The 27349-nt window shown below is 39.5% G+C and overlaps 1 protein-coding gene across 2 annotated transcripts; it reads right to left on the bottom strand.

Moving 5' to 3' along the window:
- Nucleotides 1-12: 12 nt before the first annotated feature.
- On the bottom strand, nucleotides 13-17169 carry paqr3a (progestin and adipoQ receptor family member IIIa). 2 transcript variants are annotated; one of them, XM_031305446.2, is made up of 8 exons: nucleotides 16984-17169; nucleotides 15911-16136; nucleotides 14564-14726; nucleotides 10370-10525; nucleotides 7131-7328; nucleotides 5462-5552; nucleotides 3634-3817; nucleotides 13-2590 (listed from the first exon to the last, which is right to left on the bottom strand). In XM_031305446.2, the coding sequence occupies exons 1-7, from the start codon at nucleotides 17042-17044 to the stop codon at nucleotides 3675-3677; spliced, it is 1038 nt and encodes a 345-aa protein (XP_031161306.1). In that variant the 5' UTR covers nucleotides 17045-17169; the 3' UTR covers nucleotides 13-2590; nucleotides 3634-3674. The 2 variants fall into 2 exon arrangements, with proteins under 2 accessions (XP_031161306.1, XP_031161305.1); XM_031305445.2 differs by having other exon boundaries at nucleotides 15911-16142; nucleotides 16984-17167.
- Nucleotides 17170-27349: the final 10180 nt, after the last annotated feature.

Below are 27349 nucleotides of genomic sequence, written 5' to 3' on the forward strand. Positions count from 1 at the left end.
AAACACGTTTTAAACAGTACATGGTTAATTTTATTTATTTTACAAGTTCAGCAGTTTGATTGCTCAGGTATGAAAAGACAAGATACAAAATTTCCGCTGCTACAAAACGAGTCTTAGACACACAGCTGATGTCTTTTAGAGCTTATCAAAGAAAACATGTTTACAAACAGTACAGAGCAGGTTCATAATGAATAATTTAAATACAGAACAACAAAAGCAATCTGAAATCTTAACACTAGAGAACATTTGTCTCAGCCTAAAACTTAAACAAACATTGAATATTACACACAAAACAAATGACTTTCATTCCAAAATGAGACAGCTACCATTTAACTGGATATTGTAATTAAACAATGGCAAGCAGAAATGCATGAACATTAAGAGTCAAAAGTACAAAACTAACATTTGAGATCATTTAAACATTTATTTTTTTGAAATTCTGAGCGTTTAAGTTAAAATATGACTATCCACCATGGTTGTGTTGCATTTTGGAATGAAGCAATTAAACAACAAAACAGTTGACCTTTAACATTGCACATCACCCTAAGTGAGCTGGAGAAAGACTGTGGGGTTTACTGTGTCTGAACGAAAGTTCAGTTCAGGCAGAAAAAGCAGTTGTTACTACAGTACTAAACTATAGAGAGAAAAAGTAAAGTCATCTGAATGTACAGTGTGGAGAAAAGTAGTCATTGAAATATGAACTACAATGCACGTGGATACAGATTTTAAAAATGTTAAATCCGTGCTTTTAATCTTTAAAAACAAAACTGTGTCCTAACTTCAAACAAATTCTTACTTGACAGTAATTACAGTAACATGCAAGAATACATAGAATATGTCAATTGACTTTTGAGCATTCTTTAAATGGAAAGGATGTTCTCACTGCTGTAAAGAAAAGTAGAAAATTGTGAGTGGTGCTACATCCCCAGACCGCTCAAAAAAAGTGATTTGAAATTGTCCGAAGCCTTGTATACAATGCACATGTAGAGACAGTGTAGTGCAGGTGGCTAAACACTGATACATATAGGCAACTGAAATGTCGGGCTTTTTGTCAGTTGCATATACAGTATGTTACGTAGACTAAACGATACAGTATCTTTTAGTGTTCAAGAAATAAATGTACTTTTTTGTACAAACTGCTAAGTAATGCACTGTCAACATGTGTAGACATAAGTATTAGTTTAGAACTGGGACACAGTTTAAAAAGGCCTAAAAGTCTTAATAGCAGCCCCTAGACGCCGTGCTGACCACTCACCATTTTAATAAGCCTTAACTTTCACCGGTTAGTGCTGAAAAATAATAAAATTAAGATATGAGAGCGAGAAATTAGAAACAATTTTATCTCGTAGGGGATTCAGCGCAGTTTTTAATAAACTGGACTTCTCAAAGAAAACATTCCAGTAGTGAACAGTGAGGCTGTTCCCCTCAAACATCCTGTGCAGAAGTGATATAAATGCCAGGATGAACTGAGGCATTGCAGCCCAATACATGAAAAGAAAAACATTACATTCTGGAGGACCAGGTACTTGTACAGTTCATGATTCTGTGTAGTACCTGTATTTAGAATAAGTACATTTCACCACCCTGGGATTAAAACAATCTGTTGTCTCTCAGCAGTGAGAAACATAATACTGTGCACACTAATGGACAAAATGAACAATCAAAATGTAATGTAAACTGATGAACATATTGAGCTTTGCTCCACAGCAGTCTTTGGTTTTCCTATCTAAACATGAATTAAAACTGCTTAGTTTTTGCTTGTTCTCATTAGGAAATACCTAACAGTTTCACCACAAACAACTTGTACAACTAGTAGTTTGGAAATAAAATGAATCTATTGGAAAGGATTTGGGTCGAGCTCCACAGCTCTTAACACTGTAAAAAGATTTCCACACATACTTTGAACATCTGTGCAGAGGGTTGACATTAAAACATTTAAGTTTCCCTTTTAAGGTCATTTTACTTGATTACTTAATGAAGGAAGCCTACAGGCAGAACAACTTTTAAAAGCATCATAAAGTGGAACTATATTCAAAATAGATTATTTTTTTAAATTTCTTTTTTTTTCTCAGATTGAGAACCACTGTTTATAAACCTTTAAAAAAAATGAGTGACTTAGTTGAGATATTGGCCTTCAGAGCAAACCTTTACATAACAAGACTTACATGATGTTTCACTAACAGGCACTTAGAGAAAACATTATCTCTTATAAAAAAAAGGAAATGCTACTGATTTGAGTCTTGTTTTTTGCCGCTGCATCTGTGATGAAAGCTGCTTTTAAAGTTATGTAAATTTGGATGCAGTGAAAATTCGGGAGATTTTGTAGTTTGAGTTGAGTTTCTGGTGATAAGATGGTAAAAATGTGCTTGTTTCAGCCAGAGGTCCTGTTTTATCTTTAAACAAACTCAACATGTGTCACCTCACATCCCGGCGGTCACGGTCTAATGGTTTCCTCCACAGGTCAGGTGGACTGAAGACAGGTACCAATGTGTCCATCTGTGGGGACACGGAGAACGACTGAAGGCCTGTCCATGGTGTCTCCTCGCCTTGTACCTGTGCATGCTGGAATATACTGCAGCCATTCACCACCCTAAAGAGAGAAAACAATGGTTTAAACAATTAAAGAATTAAAGGATGCAATTATCATAAAATGTCAATAGTATAGTATTTCAAAACAACTCATAAAAAGTCATAGTATAGAATGTCATTAAAAGTCATAGAATGGCATTTCATAAAAAGTCATAGTATAGCATTTCATAAAAAGTCATAGTATAGCATTTCATAAAAAGTCATAGTATAGCATTTCATAAAAAGTCATAGTATAGCATTTCATAAAAAGTCATAGTATAGTATGTCATAAAAGTCATAGTATGGCATGTCATTAAAATTCATAAAAAGTCATAGTATAGCATGTAAAGAGAAGATAGTATAGTATGCCATAAAAAGTCATAGTATGTCAAAAAAAGTAAAAGTATAGCATGTCATAAGAAGTGATAGTATAGTATGTCATAAAAATCCATAAAAAGTCTGACTATAGCATGTAAAAAAGTGATAGTATAGTACGCCATAAAAGGTCATGGTATAGCATGTCAAAAATGTATTAAAAAAAATCAAAGTAAAGCATGTCATAAAAAGTCATAGAATAGTATGTCATAAAAATGTATAAAAAGTCACGAGTATGTCAAAGAAGTCATAGTATAATATGTCATAAAAATGTATAAAAAGTCATTGTATGTCAAAAAGGTCATAGTATAGCATGTCATAAAAAGTCATTGTATAGTATGTTTGAAAGTCATAGTATAGTATGTTTGAAAGTCATAGTATAGTATGTCATAAAAAGTTATAAAAAGTCAGTATAGTATGTCATAAATAGTCATGAAAAAGTCATAGTATAGTATGTTATACTATACTATGACTTTTATATTTTTATGTCAAAGTCTTGTATAGCAAACTTTAGCATACAACATCTTTGGAGAAAGTGATATATTAAAAACAAGCTACAAAATTCTATACCTCAGGTAGGGGCCATATTTGTCACTAAATTGATTTATCATCTTTTAATACTTTTTAAGACCGCATGAACATGCTGTATAAAATATCTTTTTATAGCTTGAAAGTAATAGTGCTGCTTACAGTTTAACAGAGTCAGGGATCCCAGCGTTGAGAGCAGCGTCCTAGGCGTGGTGGGATGCGTCGAGGCAGGGCTGGCTGTGTCTGTACGACATGATAAAGCACGACGACTGGTGCCACCAGTAAAACATCAGCACCAGCAGCAGGTGCCACACCTGGTGACTGGAGCCCAGGTAGTTCAGCTGACCTGCAGCAGCATCACAGAGGTGGAAAAGAGCAGGAAATAAAACCAGTGTCTGACAATTTGACTCTGGCTACATATTGCTGACACAGAGTACTGTCTATACTGAATATAAAGACAGGTTCTTAAACATTTGTCTTTTATAAAAGTGTTACTTTTACAGACTTAAATATAATAATGAGTTAAAAGGCTTGAGCTGAAGTATGATTTGATCATCAACCTTCACAACTGTTGCTCGACACATGCTCGACAAACAAAATCTTTGACATTATTTGTCAAGCTCAAAGAATAGAATAGAATAAATCTTTTATTGTCCACCAAGGTAGACATTTTTCTTTGGCTCACCATACATACAAGACAGATAAACACACAGACAACATCTCAGACATAGTAAGTGGAGTATAAAAAGATGAAATGAAAGAAAAGAAAATATCAGGATAAAAAAGAATAAATATGCTTAAATACATTAAAATAGCAGCTCAGTTTGATGTTGTGACTTGGTTTGGTTGAGGATACTGATGGCATTTGGAATAAAGGATGTTTTTAAATACACTTTTTGCCAGAGGCACTCTGAAAGCACCTCCCAGACTTCAGGAACTCAAACTGGCTGGAAAGAGGGTGTGTACTATCTTCAGTGATTTTCCTAGCTTTCTCCCTCATTCTGTCAGTGTATATTTGGGTCAGGTGTTTCTGGGGTTTTCCCCACTATTTTGCTAGCCATTGACACTATCCTGTTAAGCTTGTTCTTGAGTTTGCAGCTTAAATGGCCAAACCAAGCAGAGAGATGAAAGGTTAAAACACTTTTAATGTGTGTGGTGTATACTAGCTCAGTAATCTGAGCACTGATGCCCAGACAGCTCAGTCTTCTGAGGAGACTGAGTAGTCATGAGCATTTCTTATACATATAATGTTATCTAAAAAACTCAGATGGTTGTCAAGAACCGTACCTACTAAACGTACTTAAACGTTCCCATAGTTTCAACTGCTAGGCCAATAAGTAAAACTGGCTCTGTTGTTGGGTCTTGTTTTTTGCAAAAGAGAAACTCGTTTGTCTTTGCCACATTGATCTCTAGCTCGCTATCATTGCACCATGCTTCTAGGGCCTTTATGCGTGCTAGATACGAGGCCTCACCAAGGGGGTCAGTTTTTTGTAAGAGGCCTACTAAGGCCAATTTAAAGGTGCTATTATTTATAGAAAGCTCATTTGTGAATAGAGAGAAAAGCAAAGGGGAAAGAACGCTGCCTTGTGGGCAGCCTGTACTGATGGTATGCACTCCTGACAAAATGCCATTTACACATATCCTCTGAGGGCGACAGGAGAGAAAGTCTCTGATCCAGAGAATCAGACCCTTATCTAGGCCTATGTTAATATTGGCTAGTCTTTGCAGGAGAATGTGTAGCTTCATAGAACTAAAAGCTGCACTAAAGTCTACGAATAGGACTCTAGCATGTCTAGCAAAGCTGTTGGACACGGTTTCCCTCAAAAGTAAAACTACAACCTTGCAGCTTTTTTAACATTCACTGGTTAGTATGATAATACTGATCATTCCTGATCATCTATGGAGCTCAACATTGTTCCAGACAGTTGTAATCATTACAATTTGTGAAGTGAAGAACAAAGTGACAGAGAAAATCAAAAAGTAGTCTCACCCGGGAAGTAGCGTTCAGGAACTTTTGAAACGTAGAAAATGAGAGCTAATGCAGCGATGAAATACATCCCCAGGACTCGAGGAACAAAAGCCTGAAGGGAAGAAATGTGTATATAACCTATGGGTGGACCAACAGCTACAAAATACATTAGAGAAGCACGGTTCAGCACCCTGTTGTCTGAGTCAAAATATTAGCAAGAGCTGTCTTTTCAAGTGCGAGCGCTAATGAAATTGGGAAGAAAACTTGACAAGAATAACAATTCCACAATTGCATAATTATTATAGTCAAAGACTTTTAAGGGTGTTATTACTTTTCACAGCTGACATCAGTCAATAAAGAAAGTTCAGCATACATCAATGCATCTCCAGAACCTTCAACCTCCACAAAGAAACTAGTCATTCATATTTCTTTATAACAAATGATTTCAGCTAGAAAATATGTTGTTCACTCAGCTCAACATCAAATTTAAAAGGTGCACTATCAGTTCCTGCATGACGTCACTTCTGTTGACGTTCAAAGTAAATACCAAACAAAACAGAGCAAGCTCGCCCCTCCCCCCATGTTTCCGTAACTGTCATGACTAATGGCGTTTTTCCATTACATGGTACCTGCTCGACTCGCCTCGACTCTCTCGCCTTTTTTGGTTTTCCATTACGAAAAAAAGTCCTTGGTACCTGCTAACAGTTGCTTTTTTTAGTATCACCTCCGTCGAGGTTCCAAGCGAGCTGTGCCCCTAGTGTTTGTTTGACGTTTACGACTAGAGGGTGACAATTTTTCGGGACTCCAGCGGGTCACGGTATTCCCGTGGGAGTCCCGCGGTACGGGAGTCAATTTCACTGTTGGTAACGTGATAGGGATGGAAGAGAGCATAGAAATCAACGGGGCCAGAGATTAAATAAAAAATGACGCTGCAATGCGGTGAGTGCGCCCAAAGATTGCGAAGCATTTCGTACTACACCGAGAGTCGGCAAAATGGATTCTGGAAAGAAGCTGTTGCAATTGAAAGTGTCCTCGAAGACTCTTCCCCAGTGCAGCTGTATGAGACGGTGTGCTCGTGTGCTGCTGGCAAGGCACTTTGCAACCATACCGTGGCTCTCCTTTTTCAGACGACCTACCCTCAGCTCCGCCTCCTTGCTGTACCCCCAGTCCTTAGCTGCACCGAGACAGAGCAACACTGGCACAAGCCAAGGACTATGGTAATTTTCAGAGCATTATTATTATCAGTAGCCACATGTGCCGGGTGTAGTTTGTCTGTACATAAAAGATAACATTTTCCACACGTTTCATTTAACCAAACAAAACGGGAGTGGGACGGGATTCGGGAGTCTCTCTCGGGATTTTGCAATTTTTTATTTTTTTTTTTATGTGGGGGGAGGGGGGGCAGTCACGTGATCGGCATGTGACGGGAGTATTTTCGTGGGCTTGGGATGGGATGGGAGCGACAATTGATTCCCGTGTCACCCTCTATTTACGACCCCTGTGTTGTCTCCTGAGACCGGGCTTTTTCACAGTATATTCAGGGGACACGCAGCTAGCGGATCAAGAAGAGACGCTTACGATTTCAGACAAAAATGAAATCGCGCTGAAACCATGCAGGAACTCATAGTGCACCTTTAACCTCTCAAAATAAACTGATTATGGTTACTGTGACAACACTGAGCGTGCTCACCTGGACGAGCTCTGAAGAGAAGCCGCCAGTGATGCAGATCCAGTGGACGGTGGGGATGAGGCCGTATCCGGCCACCACGCAGAAGATGAGCGAGCGCAGCTGCTTCCACTGCTTGCTGAGGTAATGAGGGTGGATCTGAGCGAAGAAGGCCGCCAGGATCATGGCCAGGACCGTCACCAGGTACACCTGCCGCCAGTACTGCAGGGACAGGAAGGTCAAATCACACCACGTACACAGCTACGCACACCCCCTTCCAGTTCACAGTACACACATTGATGCTTCTCATTAGGACATTCTCACATTTCCTATGAAGCGAGTACATTTTAAGGCTTTTCTGTTTCATTTACATGTGTTAGATTGTGTCAAAATAAAACCTTTTAGACATACAAGAAAATAAAATTAAGCTTTCAAAAAGAAAAAAGAAAAAAAGCTAGTAAAGCAGAAAGTAAGCCAAATAAGAATGTTTCTGTGTTGAGTACAACATGCTGTAGTGGATGTTTTGCACACTGGACTGCTGATGCTGTTCTGCATTAAAGTAATAATCTTGAAGATTTTCATTTAAATAAATGTCAGTTAAGTCACTATCAACACAATAGTGATAGAGCCCACTGTTGAAAGCCCTTGCATTTGCAGTACTGGGTGTCTGTGGCCACATTGTTTGGATCTCTGGGAAGTGAGATCCAAAAACACAGCTGCTATTTTGTTTATCGCCATAGGTGCCGCCAAAGAGAATGAAACGGAGATCTTTGAGATTGTAACTTTGAAACCCATTCTTACAGGATTGCAATACATTTCATGATCTGTATTCAAGGTACATTTTTAAAGCTTCGGGGAGGATCTTTGACTTTTCAAGGTACTTATTATATCAGCATTATATCTTGAGTTCAATTTTTTTTTATAATTAGTGACAGTAGAGAAGAGTGACAGAGAGCAATCATTTGACAGAGCAATAATGCATCCAGCAAAAAATGCCATATTCTGTCTCACTCTAGCTTCTCAAATCTTATATCTTTGGGTTTTACACTGTTGGTTGAAAAAAATAAAAAAAATGTAAGACTTCACCTTGGGCTCAAAGAACTTGTGATTTACCGTTTTCTGATCGTTGGACTGAAAATAAGACCAAGAATGAAAACAATTATTATTGTTTATTAATGCCATAAACTGTTTTCTGTGATCCAAATCACTTGGTAATTACCCATCTTTTTGTTTTTAAATGAACACTTTAGATTGTCCGATCTTTACGTGTTGGTTTATTTTATTTGCAAAAGGCATATGATAATAAACTTCCTCGATAAAACAGTGAAAATTAATGTTAGTAGGTGCTTAAAACAAAGGTCTCTTTTCAAATCATATTTAAACCTACAGAGAGTCTTCACTGTTACTTGAACTTCTATAAGTAACTGTGCACAGTCTGGACAGCCTCGTCTCAGTCCCTTCTGTCCATTTGTATGGATGTAGGCCTCCGTCCAGTCACACGTCCTCATGTGACGAGTCCTGCTGAATTTCACAGTGAATAAATTTGCACCAGGAACAAGGCCCAACTCAGGTCCAGCCAAATTTCTTAAGCTCTTCTCTAAACAGACACCACGTTCTCTTCTCCAAATCTACATTTCTAAACCACTCTGACGAGACAAGAGTTTGACTGGCTAAATATAAAAATCAGGTTTTTCTGTAGGGACTTGGCGTGCCACAGGAGTGGAGCCACCCAGAAGCAGAGCCCCATTCTTGGCAAGGACAGGTGGGGGCCCCTACGCTGAGACAGCTCCCAGACTTGCGAACGTCATATGGTGGGGAACAGGAGTGATGGACCGCTTCATGAACGCAGCCATCTGGTTTGGGCTGGAGCAGATTTCAGCTGCGTTCTGGGGGCAAAATAACCCGGCGCTTCCAATATGCGGGGGAAAGCGAACAGTAAAGAGCACAGCCAAATACTTCAGGAGTAAAAAAAAAAAGAAAATAGCAAAGGAAAGGAAAAAAAAATAGCATGGTTGTGGGCGGCTGTCATCAGAGGCTGTTTTCCAAACGACGAGCGCAGCAAAGGTGTCGTGTTGCTTATTCACCAAGAACAATGAGTCAATCGGCAAAGCCAGACTGTGGGCTTCACTTCAGCTTTATTCAATTACGCCATCTCAGGCCGAGGATGTTGAGCTAAAAGTCTCCAGGGAGGACGGTGGTTAGACGTTTTAGTGATGATCCGTGCAAAGACGCTCACACATAAACATATTTACATCATCTATGATGTGCATGAAGCTGCAATGAGTGTAAGAGTAAATAAGCCTCACTTCTTCTCAAATCTTAATACTCAAAATGTAGTTGTGTACTGCAGGATCGAGTATCAAATATCTGGTCAGACCCATAATCTTGTTTACCTACTCTCTAATCAGACAGTCCCTAATCTAAGACATCAATTTGTCGTTTAAAGTTTATTTTTGACTCAGGAAATAAGACTAAAAAAAAACAAAAAAAAAACAAAAAAAAAACAAGCATGGATGATACGGATGGAGCAGTACAGGTTGTTGCGAGTCAATTTATGAAATAAAAACTCTCTTTGAAGATTTCGATTGCCCTGAAAAACATTGACTGAACTGCTTCAACAACAGCTACCACAGCTTCTGGAAGGACGGATGAATCGACCACTACTGATTGGTTAGATCAAAACAAAACAACCCCCCCAAACACAAAAAAATTGGATAACAGGAACACAATGTCAGGCAGAATTCAGGCTGATGATCAAGATAATGGAATGGACCATATGATAATTTTACCAGTCGTATTTAGACTAAATTAAATATTTGAGAATGTTGGCTTTTTTTCAATATATTAAAAAAACAGTATTGTAGTATTGTAAAAAGTTGCAAAACATTTCAAAAGAAAGGAAAAATCTAAACCACAGCAGCCTGAAGAGTGAGAAAAAAAAGATAAGGAGTAGCGGGTACAGGGTAAATATATGGAAACAAGATATGAAACAGTAGAGCAGTTTGTCTGCTCTGCCCGTCATCTGCTGCATGATCTAGACTCCACAAGGAGAATAAGCCATTTACAATTAAACTGAGCCGGAGCGTGACTGAGTCACAGAGGATTGGAGAGCAGCTTTAACATTTAGCTTTTTGTTTCCTTAAAGGATTTAAAACTGAAGCTCTGGATGCAGCTCCAGAGGGAGAAAGTGGGACAGAGACAAATCAGAGAGAACAAATCAAGATAAACCAGAGAAGTGACTTGCAGGCTGCAGGTGAACTTACATTATTGCAGTAGAAGGTGTAAAAGACTCCAGGGACATAGCAGCCCAGAATGCCAATGGAAACCCCCGCGTAGTCCAGCGCCATCCAGCGGCGGCTGGTCTTCTCCGAGCGGTGGCAACAGAACAGGTGATAACCCACCGAACACAGCATACACAGCTGAGGATGGTGAGAAACAAGGGGAGAGTATTACTGCAGCAAAGGATGTGACACCGCGAGATAACAAGTAGGAAAATATTATGATTTAACAAGACAAGTCCTAACTATTTCATCTCAAAATTGTGCCTTTTTATGATATATATATATATATATCTCATAGGTGTGATTGGCAAAGGACAAAAAAGCAGGAAAATATACGGCGCACCCATGACGCTGCGACAGCCCCCTCCCCCCCTCATTTAAAAAAAAAAATAAACCATTAAATGGCACTTTCTGGAGAGTTTTGTGCAAAGAAATGGAGAAATTGAGTCTTACATGATATGTAGGTATTAGGGCATTTAGCATTTACATTACTGTTAATCAGTCATCACTTGATCACACATTGCATTACCTTGTTATAATATAAATAATAGTGCCACATGAAGAGACAGTGCAGCATATGACAGTAGCAACAGCTGAGAAGATTTGGGTCTGTGGTGACCAGGTCCACATCACACAAACTTTCTTCTCCTATTCTTTCTCCTTACTACCACACCCACACCCACACCCACACCAGCCCACATTACCACGCCCATGCAGCCCCACCCACGGACATTTACGGATTTTTGAACATTTAATGTAACTGGCAAACAATGCTTTCTACTTTTTAAAGAGCACACGTTTATAACAAATTTTTATTTATGCCGTTTGTATGCTGTTACTGTCATTCTCTACAGTATGTAGGTATGTAGTATGTATGTTGTCACTGTCTGTTCAATTGTCCGTGTTTCTCTGTTGACACTGTACATATTAAGTTATAACTCTAACTCTGCAATTTAAATGTTTTTTATGGCTGTCTGTGATTATACTTCAGGGTTTTTCCTTGCTCAGAATTTGTCTTTGCGGGAACACACAAAGCAGGGGGGGGAGGGGGTCTGGGTGTCCTCCCCCAGGAAATTCTGAGGGTAAATGACTTCAATTCCTGCATTCTGATACATTTTTAGGCACCAATTTATGGTAAAAATGTCAATATTTATTGCAAGGAAATCACAAAATTCTGGTGGCAGGTAACAATTCAAAATACAAAATATAATGGAATATTATTATATTCAGTAGTCCAGTAAGGAGGCTTTCACATCCAGGACATGGGCCGGATACAACAACACTTGACCCTAAAGTCCAGTTGTTTGTTGGATTGACTTAGGCTACTTAATCAGTGATGTTGAATAGAGTGTTGAAAAGAGTGTAACGGACCACCACAGTTCATACATACATGTGAACCGCGGATTAATTGCAGAGTTTAATCTACATAGTGTAAAACTACTACGTGAATGGGGCACAGCAGAAAGACAGAGCAGAGCGACGCTGCTTGTTCAGGGTTTTCATGTGTACTCCTAATAGGCCTACACTTTGCATCAGGCGTTAAAACCAACTGTACCGAATTAGACTACTATTTAACGCGAGACGTTTTTAACCGCTAATGAAACTGTCTCAATTTAATACTGATGCCGTCAGACGGCCGCGCGGACAGACAGCAGTCGGAGTTCCGGTAGAGCTCTGCGCCGGTCAGCAGCGGCTTCTCACTGTACAGCCGGTCCCCCAGAGCAGCATGATCACCGGGAGGGTCCAGCCTGAACCCTGCAAACAGAGATCCCGTTTGAAGGTGACGTGATTGATTTTGACTGAACGTCTCAATTTAAGTAACCTCTGATCGGGTCGTAGCAAATTAAGTAGCTACACTAAGTTTAAGATTAGGTGTTGGTCATTCTCAACACCTTTCTACCCCCCCCCCACACACACACACTTATCAACTCTGGACTCTGTGCTGCTGCCAGCCTGTGTAACGTACGTTACTCACCGTTAGCTTCAGCTGGCTAACGTTAGCTGTCAACCTCCCGACTAGCTAGTGATCTAGCGAGGATTAGCCCTTCAGACCGCAGTGGACTTCAGTGGACTCTCCATCCAATATCCCGACTTCGTCTACCACAACTGCCGGACTCTTTCAAATACATGTACTCCCTGTCTCCGCCGATCACTTGGTAGCGTTGGTCAGCTGTCAGCTTACGCCAGCTAGCTTCTTTTAGCTTCGACCGACTGACGGCTCGCCCAGCACATCTTTTCGCTGTAGAGCTCTTTTAGCCATGTTTCCCGGCTCAACACTAAGTTAGTGTGGGCCACTACCTTTCTGCACTGCCGAAAATGGTGCTCCTAAAATATTCCTCACTGCAACTTCTCAACGTCATCTGCTACATCGCTTCAGCTTGCATTGCCAACATGCAACAATATTGTCCCGTTGTCGGCTTCAGCTAAGAAGATAGTTCGCCCCCACACGTCCAAAATTCTTATTCAAATAACCTTCCGCAACGATTGCAGGCTCTTTGGTGAAGCTCTGCTTTGAATGAAGTTACATCGTGACAAATTAATGGACCACTTGCGGAGTGATATGAAGACATGAGTCAGAGTATGTTTACCAATACCCCCGACCTGTGCCTTGCGACACCCCCCCCCCAAAGCGGATTTGCATGATTTACGAGAGCTTCATTTTCAGGTCAGAAAAGCCGGATTTCCGGAATTATCCGGAAGAATCACACCCCTGATTATATATATATATATATATATATATATATATTTTTTTTTTTTTTTTTTTTTTTTTTTTTAAATTGGACTTGAAAACTCTGGTTGTGAAGCCTGGTCAAGCCAACTGCTGGACTGATTATTTTTCATTTGATGAGAAGAACTGCTAATATTTTGGATAAGCTCTGATGTATTTCTGTAACCATTGAGATTAAGGTAACACCATGCAATTGTCACGTATTCAGTTTCCAGGATATTTGGAATTGGAAATCACCACATTGCTCAACATAAGGAGAAACCTGGTTGTAACATAACAAGCCCAGCCTAGGTCAACTTGGCTCAATGTAAAAATGACAGAAACCTGAAATATCTTTTTGCAATTAATCCTTATTTATTTTGTATTAATTGAGCAAATAATTAGCCTCAAAAAGTGATTCAAAATTGATTTGATCAAAGTCTGGGTGAATACTCAATTCTGATTGGAGTTATTTCCAAGTTGTCCTCTGAACACCACAGGATGGCACTAACACACAAGCTGCAAGAAGTAAGTTATACTTCCCCTCTGAACTGACTTTGTTTCAGAGCGAAACATCGCGGATAAAATTGTTCGTTAAAAGTCGTTATATTGTTTTGGGGACAATGACATGGCTGATAGCTAGCTTGTTGTTCAACATACTGTCAGATTATTTTTACTGATTGCCAACTGTACACAATTTTATTGACTTTGGATCTTGCTAACATAGCGTTAGCTTTCTGGCTGATCTGAAGGGCTCTACGAGCTGAGCGGACTATAAATAACTTCCGTTGCTAAGGGAGGCAAGTCGTATCTAAGGTCTTTCCTATTTCCTGGAGGAGTGAACAACGTTTGCATTGCATAAGAACCTTATAGGATGGGAATGATTGTTCCAGGTATTAGTCATTTCTTTTTACTAAGTTCTTTGACCCCTAACCCCCCTCCCCCCCTATTTGTTAAGCGACCTTGGGTACCTTGAAAGGCGCTATATAAATCCAAGTTATTATTATTAGTCCAACCCTCAGGCGTAACCAGGGAAACAGTTATTGTTTGGATAAACTTTAGATTTCGGTTGTAAAACAAATTAAAATATAAACTAATGTTTTAAAAGTGACCATGGTATAAGCGGGTTAATGCCCTTCGAGGTGTCCACTGTCAGGTATTAATGGACTTCGGCGGACGGTTCACGCCTCGCCATTGTCATTAATACCTGACAACGGACACCTCGTTGGGCATTAACCCTTACTTATCGTTTAGGACAATGTTTATTTTGTACTACCTTGTAATCGTCAACTGCCTTTATCATTTCAAGTGTTAATGGTAAAAAGAAATGCAATTGATTTATTTTTAAAATCGATTAAAAATCGTAAATCGGGTGTGGGTGAGGTCTTCAATATGGTGTTTTAATGGCAACAAAGTTGTGTTCTACCAACTGTCATTGCTAAAGTGAACTGGAAAACATAGTCCTGTACCTGAAAGCAGAAGAGTCCGATGGAATAGATGACGTAGTCCTCTTTAGAGGCGCCGATGGCCGGCAGCACTGAGACCATGTTGTAAACCCCAACAAAGAAGAAGAGCAGGAAGCCCAACAGATGGCTCCAGATATTTACCGTCTCATTGGACAGAATGAAGAGGCTGCACAGAGGAACGTTAAAACAGTCATCATTCAGATAAAAAATGTGTTATTCTCCTCACAAAATCATCTTTTACTACAGACTGAGATAGGTAATCTCAACTGCACAGCTCACAGTATTTAAATTCAACATAGTGATGCTGTATGCACATGCAGGAAGTCAACCCAAAGGTTAACATGAGTTTAGTGTAATTAGCTGCTAAAACTGACTGACAAACTTCCCAGAATAAAAATGAATCAAAACCAATCACGCTGTCAGGGGTTAGGATAGTTCGGTTATTTTCATGTGGGGTCGTTTGAGGTAGTTATCCATAGTCAGAGTATTACCTTAGGGTCGGTACGCCCCTTGTTTGGAGAAGCAGAAGAAAGGAGAGGCATGGAAGCTAAGGTATGTAGGCTGTGCACGGGGCAAGCAGAAAAACATATTTCAGCCCCCTAAAAAAGATCGACCTAAGGAAACATATCAGTGTAAGTGTACGCTATATAGAACTTCTGTATTGTTACGCATAAGCACAACTGTGCCGAGACAACAAGTATAAGTAAATAATAAAATGTTTTCTAAAAAAAAGAGTGATTATGACAGCAACAAGCAAATTACGTCACTGTGAAAACAAGAGGATACCCTTTATAGGAGTATACAGAAGAAGAACTGAGACTGTCGAAAAAGGGAGAGGGGAAACTTTTGTGGAAACTGGAGGAAATGGCTGTCTGGCGGCAAGGACTGATAAGTATCTCATACAACCCCACTTTAAAAAGCAGAACTATTACTTTAAATATTGTTATTAAATAGGCAAATGGGAAACCCTATCTGTAGGATATATGTGGGTATCAACCTAATTTTACAAAATATTTATAAAGAAAGGCAATTAAAACAATAGAGGAACGCACCAGCCACAGTGGCCACGGAGAAAAAGACATTGTTTGTTTTCTTGCAGTTGTAAAGAAATCATCCACCTCATCTGTTGTTAAAATGTATGATTATGTAAACACAGTTTTGCAGTTTTAGTGTAGTCTGAGAAGACGAAAATTCTGATTTAACTGCAAAAATGCAATGAAGCACTTCTATGCAACAGATAGCTGATTAAAAGATCCCTGAGCCAACATCTAGAGTTAACTCTGCACTTTGACTTCCCTGAGCAGCAGTCAAGAGAAAACACAACTTAAGCATTGCAACATTACGTCTTACCTTTTGATGCACAGTCTGGAGGGCAGGTAGGCTCTGTATCCATCTGTGATGTAGGGATTCTCCCTCAGAAACACTGGGATCTGTTCGTAGGTGTACAGTCTGATACCTCGAGGCACCAGCACAGGCCAGTACTGATAACCTCCCAGCTCAATGTAGTGTGAAGTCTGGGCGCTCTTTTGGGGTTTCTGAGGCATGGCTGGGCTGTAGGAGTCTGTTTTAGTCTGACCTGAAACTGAGAACAAAAAGTCAGATCAGAGCCAATGGAGGCTGCATCCTACATGAAAAGTCAATTACATGCTGTTACATGTTTGGCTGTGGCTTGCTCGTAAGTTTACCTTTTCTACCAGCCAGTGGCAGGTGGAAGAGTTGTTTTTACTGTCCAGTTGAGCAATAATACAAGTGACACACTCATTTAAAGGGCATCTTTGGTGATTTCCTAAATTTAAGTGGAGAACATAGCAAAAGCTATCATCAGGGGAAAGCTGATTCTCTCCATATTTTCTGTATGAAAGAACCTAGATGAGCTAATATAAGCTAACACAAATTGGCTGGTTTAAAAGGTGGAGCCACCGCTCTAATTGTATGGAGAACAACTAATACCAAACTCCGTTCAGTACCATCGCATTTTTGTACGTGCTAAGCCCCAGGGTCCAAACATTAATCCAATTACTGTCCGAAACAAGCACTTGTTAATTAAGTTTATATTTCTAGAAACGATTTAACTCCCAGTCTTTCCATACCAATATACAGTTGACACATTAACGTTAGATGCCATTGTGTCACTGATTATAACGATCAAGACAAGTTGTGATTTTGTTGATATAACATGCCTGCTTTGTAAATTATTACCAGCCGACTATACCCAAAAAAACAACTGATCTAGAAACCATTTTAGGTTAAGCCTTAGGTGGTAAATAATACTGTCGTTAACCAAGTCAATCTTAAAATAATAAGACTTTTCTAAGCAGTTTGGCAGCTAGTGGTAATTACAGCTCGAGTCTGTCTGAACAGGCTACTAGAGGCTAGCTAACATGCCGCTTTGTTTAGAGCCAAGAAATTAACAACAAACTCACCTTTCAATTTTGTATATGTGCAATTTGTTCCATTTTGTGGCTTATAGTACGTACTATGCATTAGTTTAAATGTATTAACATTAATTTAATATACAACGCAGTGTATCAAGTTTCGGCTACAACAGCTTCCAAATCACCAGAGACGTCATCAGTAACGGACCCCTCCGCTGTCCCAAAAGACTGCCTGAATAAAAAGACGAGAAAACAGACCCAGACATAGGTGGCTCTTGAGCTCATGAGCTGGCTAGAGCATGCAGCGTTTTTACCTTTACCATAGTTTGTTAGCTATAGTTTTTACTTATGTCAACTAAGCAAACTCCGCTGATGAAGACTGTGAGATGCTGTTGAAAGCCCTGGATAAAGCACGTGCGTGGACTCTTAAGTAAAGATATTTTCTTATCGAACTATAGTTTCAAAGAACATGTCAAAAGCATTGAGTCAAAAGCATTATAGTGAGTGCAACAATGTAAACGTTATTAAACAAAACAGTTCCCTACACTGGTTGGTGGTCTCTAATTGCCAGCAGGGTGCAAAATTAACTTTTTTTTCAGCTAAATGTTGAATGTTTACCAGCAGCCATTGGTTTTTTTTATTTTTTGGCTGGTAAGTGAACCAAATCTACCAGCCACTTGCATATTTTACCAGCATTTGGCTGGTGGATGTTGCCAGTTTTGTACCCTGATAGCCAGTTTATAATAATTTATTATAATTTAGCCTACATATCAGGACATAAGAAGCCCTCCAAGTGTAGCCTATCTGCATGTTTTATTATTTCAATTTACTTTTTTGTCCACTAATGCTTGATGTCATGTTCTTAACTTGCTGTTTGTTGTAACCTTTGTGGTAAAGGACTTCACAAGCACACTACATTATTTCAAAAAAAAAAAAAAAAAAATATATATATATATATATATATATATATATATATATATATATATATATATAATTTAAAAATAGTAGCATTATTACTATTTGTGACCTATGACCTTTATCCAGATCATCTTACTTTTAGTGTTACTTAGGTGTTTATGGGCCATTTTTGAATTTATTAGACAGGATACATCAGAGACCTGCCAGAAAATACATTTATGTGTAATGAAATGTATGTGTTAAAGGTTTAAAGGTGCACTCCACCAATTTTACATATTAAGTTCAACTTCGGCTATTTGTCACAAGCAGCAACTCGGCCTGTGAAAACAGCTACATACCCCCTGAAGTTTTGCCCTGTAGGCTTCTTGCAAGGTCTCATGATTTATAAAATATTAAACCTAAAAGTATGCTGGAATATGCAGGTGTGGCTCCTATCACTGGGAACATAATCCTCCTGTCCAAAATGAGCCACGTTTTTCGTTACAGATGCAGCAGTGAAGTAATTTCACCTTTTTCTGTAAACTTCAAACTCCACATCGTGACAGGCTGGTGTAGCTTGCACAATTACAATAATTCACCATGTTGACAAATGGTAAAATGCAATGTAAAACTACAGAAAAAAGACTAAAGGCTCTGACACACCAACCCGACGACCGACCGTCGGCAGAAAAGGTAGTCGGACTGATCATCTCCCCGAGTTGGTCAAAAAAGTGCCTCGGAAGACACCGAAGCGACGCCGACTTGAGCGTACGTTCTGCGCGTGCGCGAGACGTAATACGTCTCCATAACAGCAGGCGGTGCTAATCTGTATTGTCACCCAAAAAATTAAAACCGGCAGCTGATTGGACGAATGCGTCACGTGGGTCTGGCTTCTCCTGAATTTCAAAGCCAGACCATAATGGCGGCTCGTTCAGAATACAATCTCATATTTCACGAGAATAGTTCACCGAAACGTGTTTCTGAAAACATTTTAAGCAAGAAATAGGCCATGTAGTTGCTGTCTTCATTTCAGATCGACAAAGGTCAGTTTAAAAGATTTTCATCAGATTTTGAGAGGCATTTGTCACGCTCATCCCGCTCGTCATTTCCTGTAATTGGTCATTGAGTCCGACTGCCAGCTGGCCGATTCAACAAGTCAAATTGGCCCAAATGAACGCCAACGGCTCCTCCGACTGACGACGGCACGGAACACACCAAACAGACTCGTGTCACCGACCTCGCCAGACTGTCCGATGGCTGATAATCAGGTTGGTGTGTCAGCGCCTTAACACACCAAGTCCCGACCACTCAAACTCATTACCACATACTACTGCACATTCTGCCGAGGCAGTGCAGGGACAAGACTCTCTTATGTTACGTAATATAACGCAATGTTGATAAAAAAAAAAAAAGTGCTTTAGAGAGCATTGCCCAAAACGGAATTTTTGCCAATAAGTTCTGCATCTTCTGCATTAACTTTTCAAATGGTCATTTTCATGAAAGCTTACTTATAAATTTAGTAGAAAATTCCACCTGCACGTTGCTCTAAAAATGTATAAATGTATGTTGAAATGTCTTTAAATATAGGCCTGCATAATCCCGCTCTCAGTCTCCTGGCTGTCATCCCGCTGCGCTGTGCGACCGTGTTACATCCTCCTGTCGCTAACTGTCATCCACTATCCTCATCAGAGCGAGCGTTTTCCGCAGACCTCTCAGGTGTGAGAGATGTTGGGAGGATTCCCTCAGGAGGGAAGTCACACTCAGTTCTCCCTCTGCTGTTTACACCCCTCTTTAATTGCCTCATTCTCAACTGGAAGTGTGTTCTCTATTATCACTTCTAATACACCTCTCAGCACATCCACTCTGGCAAAGTGTCAGCTGCCAAGTTAAGATAGTAACTCATGCATGCAAGGGCAAAACAACAAGAATCTCCTGCTGCTGCAGTCGCTGCTCAGTTATTAATTGATTTTGTAGGCTTACAGTTGACAGTGTTTGATACAAATGAGGCAACACATAGAGGAAAATGTACAATATTAATTTTCCTTTTACTTACTTTTCCCCACATTAATGATCAGTTTTAAAACACATACCCATTTTACACTTTGAACGCACTGACTTAAGTTATTTTTGCCCCTGGCAATACAAAAACAAAAGTAAAAAAGTTTCTAGGTGTTTTAAAGCCTGGTGTTTGTGTTTCTTGTGCTGTCATGTTTTTCAGTTAAAGCGTAACTCTCACCAACATGCAACCTAGGGTCTTTTTGTGAATGTACCCGAGTCAAACTTTCGTTTAAAAGCATATTTAGGACGGAATCGCCACTTTTAAGATTTACCGTATTTTCGTTTTTTGGTCAAATGACCTTTTGAACGGGAGTGCTAGGGGCACTTTTATGCTAGCCTCAAAATAGCTATTTTTAAAACAATAAGAAGGCTCGACACAATATTAAACTTTGCTTGAAGTATGACCAGGGTCTCTACGCCTTAACGAAAGCATTGACAACATTGTTTGTGTACCCAGAGTTTACTAAAAAGAAAGATTTTGAACAACTCACTGTAGCTGTTGTTCTTCCGGTCGCCGTCTATCGAGCCAGTCAAAAATAGTCGAGGGAGGAGAGTAAAGATGGAAAGCTCCTAAAGCTTAGTTCCATATAAATGCACGGATAATTCGTTGTTTTGTCGTTAGTGAAACACAATATTGACCTTGTAGTTGAAAAAGGAGCCTCATATAGGAATGACATTTCCTCTCATTCGTATTCGGAGATTGCCTATTTTTGACTGGGAAAATGGCGGATAGTGTAAACAACAACTGCTAATGTGAGTTGCTTAAAACCTTTCTTTTTAGTAAACTCTGGGTACACAAACAATGTTGACAATGCTTTCGTTAAGGTGTAGAGACCCTGGCGATACTTCAAGCAAAGTTTGTGTCGAGCCTTCTTAGTGTTTTAAAAATAGCTATTTTGAGGCTAGCATAAAAGTGTCCCTAGCACTCCCATTCAAAAGGCCATTTGACTGAAAAACGAAAATACGGTAAATCTTAAAAGTGGCGATTCCGTCCTAAATATGCTTTTAAATGAAAGTCTGACTCAGGTACATTCACAAAAAGACCCTAGGTTGCATTTTGGCGAGAGTTACGCTTTAATACAACAAGGAAGCAGCAACAATTTTAATATCCTCTAACTGGACAGCGATTCTCAAAACCCCCACCATGACACACAAAAAGAAAGTCAAGTTAAAGGATAATTCCAGTGTATATTACAATTTATTTGAATAAGATCTGAGTTATGAAACATGACCAGACAATCAGACAGTTTTGTTGCCAGAACCAAAAATGAGTACACCCAAAAAGTTACTAATAATTCCTCACTGCACAGATAAAATGTGTGCACACAATTATGTGCTGGATGTTTGGCCAGGGCACTGTCTATAAACTGTGATGGATGAAAAGAAGAAATATGTACAATATAACTGTCTTTATGCTTAGCTAATAGCCACCTGGCTCCGGCAACAATCTTAACTCACATTGAGTAATGATCTTCTCATCTAACTCTTGGCAAGAAAGATAATCCGTATATTTACCAAAATGTTGATGTTTTCCAATAAAGAGAAAGGTAGAGTTTTCTTCTATTAAATTCAATGCAGTCTAAGTTCTCCTGGTTATAGCTTTGACTATAAGGAATACACATTCTGTGTAAATACCTCCTCTTTCTTATTAGTTTTTAGAAAAGTCAAAAAGGGTTAATAGGCGAGTTTCCGGGTGTTTCCTTTAGGTTATCGCATAGGGGTGGGAATCACCAGAGGCCTCATGATACTTATGTCATATTATTGCGATTTTAAACATATTGCAATATTCTGCAATATATTGCAATTTATTAGACTGGGTAAACCCAGCCCAATCTGCCGGCGATTTGATTTCGCCCTGCAGCTCAGGCTGGAAACCTGTACATTTTTCTAACCTTCTTCTGTTACAAATCTGCGGTGACCAATCATAAACTGGCTTATCCACCTGGCGCGCTATTGGCGGGTTTAACACGATGACAATAGAGAAGCCACAGCAAGCAGCTTTTTGTTTACATTCAACATGGCGGCCACCGAAGCGCAGCAACTTGTTGATGCCGCTGTCGCTGCTGTTTAAAAAGATTTCAAAGGCAAGTATGTCACCCGGATCGTTGGTCTGATTGGTTGAAGGACTTTCCAATTGCGTACAGAGTCATTTGAACTATGCTCGTTGATCACGCCTCTTGTGCAGTAGAAAATACAGAGCAGACTCCCCAGACTAATGTTCAATCTTAAAAGATTGAGCTTGGTCTGGTGATAGCCAGACTAGCAATTTATTACTTTTCTTTCCAAATTCAAATTTTTCCCAATTTCAAATTATGTCCCCAAAAGGAAACTTTGTCAACATCTGTAAAAAGATAAATGTCTCTGTTTATTCATCTCACTTCAATTTTCTTGCTACACAATGGTGTTATAATAATAGATCGATACTTGACGTCTGTGTATCGATACAGTATTGCCACGGAAAATATCGCAATATGCTGTATCTGTATATACAGTTTCCCCCCCCCACCCCTATTATTGCAGTGAATTACAGCCATCAAACCAGACCCTGGTACATTCATGATAGAGGACACACCTCTCACATGCACTGTGGACTCTAACGGAGGTTTTTCATAAGGGTGACTCCTCGTCTCCCGCCCCACCACCTTCTTCCTGACTCCTCACTGATTCACTGTGGCAATCTGTCGTTGGCCCTTTTTTGTCTTTGATTTCTGTCCTCCATTTTTCTGTCAGACTTGACGTAGAGAAATGTGCCTCGATGTAATTGTGCGCTTAGATGGCGTGTAATGGAACATGAAATTAAAGTGCTCATGCTTATACGCTGAATGTTTCTTCAAAAAAGCAGGAGGTGATTTGTGTATCGGCCATTTTATCAGTGTCAAAATATCCCATTTGTGCTGATTATCACAGAGATGCTGTAAGTGTTCCATGTTATGGACGACGTGGGACATTTTCCTTCTTAAAGCGTTAACTGTGGGTGCGTCCTACAATGAAATGTGCAATAAAACGGCACTGCATTACATCTTAATCGAGGGTGCCTACACTGTCTTGGCAAATGAAAGTCTCTCCTTTCCAAACAAGGGGCTGTTAAAGTGGTTTAAATAGAGACAGACAGGCCCCCGGGCCACCGATGTCCTTTGGGATTGTCAGGGTCATCAATGAAACACAAGGCTACACTGGTGCGCTCCTATCTGACTGTTGCACCCCATTTGGCACATTACGTTATGGTGAATACATTGGATGTTATACTTCTTCTCACTGATGTTAAACACTTGCTAAATTGGCTAAATTGTTACTGCACAGAGGAGAAATTAACAATGCATGACATGTTTTCCACTGCATCCATGTTTCCGTTTCCCCAGGCACCTCTATGCTCTCTATCGAGCTTTGTGCACCTCAGCTTCTACCATTTCCTCTCCCACCTGCCCCAACACGGAAAACAACTTTGATAAAACCTCAAATTTAGGGGCTAGAATCTTTATTTTCCTCTCCAACCCTAAACACAAAGCCCACAGGCATCACAGGCTTCAACACGGGGCCCGCCAAATGTTAGCCCGCCTGCCGTGCCAAGACTAGACAGGCCGTTTGCAAAGCTAACACGGCCTCGCGGCGGCTTGTGCTCGTCAGCGGCCGGCTGGTCTCATTGGCTTTATTTATAGTCTGCGCCACAAGACATCTGCTGGAGACGAGACTCTGTCCTCTGTGTCCACACAGCACCACACAGAGGGAGCTTGTCAACGTTTTTCGAAGGCAAAGTGTTTGCGAGGACTCCGGTCAGAGGAAGGGAGAGACGGCTGCAGCCTCCTCTAATAGGACGGGTGTCCCCTCCGATTGCTTTCTCTGCAGCTCTGATTAACGACACCGGAAGACAGAGGGAGGCTTCACAGTTTGTCATGTCTTGTGTGTTAGCCGATGTTTACTCGATTTGAGAGCTGTTGTTTGTTTGGTGTCTTCAGTCTGGTCGTTGCTCGCCACTATTTTGGGGCCCTGACACTTGGATGTAGCTCGGCAGTCGTCTGATGCGGCCTTGCCTTTTCCTCCCCCCTTCTGTGACACACAGAGTTTCTCTTCCTCTCCAGTCCTCTTCTCTTCACATCGAGAACGTCTGGATGTCTCTGGCTGACCGTGCTTTAGGCCTTGACACAAAGTGTGGGGGACAGCTCTTTGCTCTCCCTACACAGCGGGGGGTGAAGTCAGACTGCCACAGTGTGAAAATACTCTATTCACATGTTCCTGAAAAGAACCAACCTGAGAAACCCGCCATTACAAAAAGATCTTTATGAGGAAACAATACCAAAAACCATATAAAATCAGGTTTTTCTCTATACAGATTGTGAACACTAATATATAATATTTTGCAGCCTAGACTAGGTTAAAATTTACCTTAATTTAGCTGAAAATAAAAAATATTTTTTTAGATTTTTATATTACACAACAGCAATACAGTGACTATATGTTTACATGTTAGGACCTGTTTTACATTGAAATATAGTAATTGTATGATGTTGAAACAAAAGTTTTAATCTTGATGTCAAGACTTCACCAAATCAAAAACAAATGCTTCTAACTTGAAGGAATTTCATTGGTATTCTGATCACAATGGAGCCTCGTTGGGCTCCCTGAGGAACCCCTTCATTAAGTTCTTACAGGGCTATGATGGCTCATCCATGAAACAGGTGTTTCTCTTTTTCTAAAATGTGTGACTACACTAAATCCATCAGAAAACAGACACAGTTTGTGATGGTTTTCCGTCAGGTTGCGCATAAGAGAAAACTTTGCTCATATAGTGCTGCTGATTCATTGTGAAAAGAAGAAACAAACTATTTATTTTTGCTTCAATTAAAAACTGAAATTGCACTGCCCAGAAATAAGACAAAAAATTGGGGAGTTCAAAATATATTACTTTTCATATTAAATGTTGATGTATCACTATGCCCAGAAGTGTGTCTGTTGGGAGATGAAGTGAATGGACCGAAATCCGCAACGCCTGATAACATTGGCATTCCATGAACATCCGAAAGAGACTATATAAATAAGAGACATATAGTCTAAGAAGTGTTTTTGACTGTTAAAGATATAAAGCCAGTACAATGAATAGAAACCATAAACCTTGTATGTAGAACAAAGTCTTGCCAGGAAAGTTTTGATGATGCAGTGATCTCCAGAATAGGACGGGTGTCCCCTTCGATTGCTTTCTCCGCAGTTCTGATTAACGAGACCGGAAGACAGAGATGCCCACAAACATGATCAAATAATAAATAGATAAAATATCAACCATCTGCTATTAGGCACAAAATATCATACAAAAACAAACCATGTTCTGCTTGGAGGCCATATGTAGAGCAATACATCACAAACTGGGAAAAAAAGAAGTAAAACTGAAATGTTGCATCAACAAATGTTCCAGCAATAATGTCTGCATCTATCCTCGTAGCATCTGGGCCACTGAGCTCTTTCTGGGAATGAAATGGCATTGTTACTTAGTCTCCTTGTACTTCTTTTTTTTGGTCAAGTTTCATCTGTATAACAATATTGAAAGGCATTAGTCTAAATCCCGGGCTTCCTTTTACTTTTTTTTTTTTTTTTTTTTTTTTAAGTCTTAGAAGATACATCTGGTTCCCTATCTTGTAATTCCTGCCTGGATCCCAAAGAAAAGCAAAAACAATTTTTACAACAGTGGAGGGATTAAGGAGGAGGGCAGTGTAGTGGTTTTAGGACATTTAGCTGCTGCTGGGAATGAGATTAATGCCTCCGAACAGCAACAACTGCTGCGATGTGTTGCACTTTTTTGCAGCTGGACGAAACTTCATGGTAATCCTTAATGGATCAGAAAATGTAAGCCCATCCTCACCACTCAGACTCAAACTGTTTAAGCTTTTTGACACACAGAGTATGTATGCAGGGTACTTTATTATTTTTATTTCCAGAACAATCCCAAAATAAACCATTTAATATACAACTGTCTGTAGATTAGACCTGCATATGTGCTGTTAGTCATCCTCTTTCTGCAGGGCTACATGGGGCGCAGATTGGTTTTCTTGAGTTTTCCAAAGAAGATTTAGATTTTAAAAATGATGTAATGGTGTGTTTTTCAAAACCAAAAAACACTTTTTTGGGGTGATTGTTACTTGTACTTATCTACCTCTCCACATTTAATAATAAATTACTTAAAACTACTTGTTTCAGGCTGGGGCCACATAATCCTGCAGCTGCTCAAATACATTTGAGATGAAGTGCTGTGAGTGACAGAGAGAGCAGGTTTCTTACATGATGTGGATTTGGATTTTTGTTTGCGTTTTTGCAGACATTACCTTTAGATCACAACACGTATATTTGCTGTCTTTCCCTCATGCTCAGACACAGATGAGACAGAAAGTTTTCATGTTTTCTGCACCACTTGTTACAACTTTAATTATCCTGCAGAAGGACATTCATTTGAGTACACTGTTAACTCTGGCCAAATATAAGACTAATGAGACTATGGTAAATGACTCCATTGTCTCTGTTGTTAGCTCTTTTTAGGCCTTTTCAATTTTACTGTAGATTAGACATCTTTATTGTCCACTCACTTGGCAATTTGTCTGTGGCTTCACACATACATTCTGTATAGTGTATACACTTAAAAACGTCCTCTGTCATGGATTAGAATACATGAGATGAAGACAATAATAAAATAAGTGTGCCAAACGGTTAGGATGAAGGTGCAAAATATTAACAATTAATAAATACCTTAAATAGACAAAAACAGAGGAGGCATTTACATTCTGATGTTTTTTAGACTTAATATGTTAACATGTCAAAAAAGACTATCTCTTTGTAGGCAAAAATCCAAACAAATCAAATGAATTGATGAACTTTGTCTCTGTCAGAATTATACTGTATCCCTAGTGGTGTGGAAATATAGTATTTAGAGAATCATAACTGAGCAGTAATGAAATATGAAAAACATATATTGTCCGAATATTTTTACACAAGATTTTTGACTTGGGGGTTGTATTGTCAGAATTTGGACTCATGACCTCCGTATTTTTTTAAATCATGGCTAGGACCTTTATAGTAATTTATTTTTTAAATCCTAGTTTGTGCAAAATGATGCACATACGTAGGAGGTTGGCTGCATGTAATTCAAAATGTATACTATTTTTAGAGCCTAAGAGATGTTACAAGACTTAATTTCATTCATTTGAGAGACATAGTGTATACTAAGTCTGTTAGCATGCAGCACTGAAGTCAAACATCTGCATTTGGCATTTATGCTGAACATTCTCACAGAAATGTATTATATTCTGTCACCACAACACTACATGCCTCAGTATCAAAGCACAGAACTGCACTGTTAAAAGTAAAAACCGTTTTCATTCTGTAGCTATTTAGTCAAACTATACAAGAAGATTCATTAGAAACTACTGCAGTAATCTGTAATGTCTCTTATTTATCACTCAGCTGCTGTGGAGAGAATTCA

This window comes from Sander lucioperca, chromosome 2 (genome assembly GCF_008315115.2).
Source record: "Sander lucioperca isolate FBNREF2018 chromosome 2, SLUC_FBN_1.2, whole genome shotgun sequence".
Taxonomy (NCBI): Eukaryota; Metazoa; Chordata; class Actinopteri; order Perciformes; family Percidae; genus Sander; species Sander lucioperca.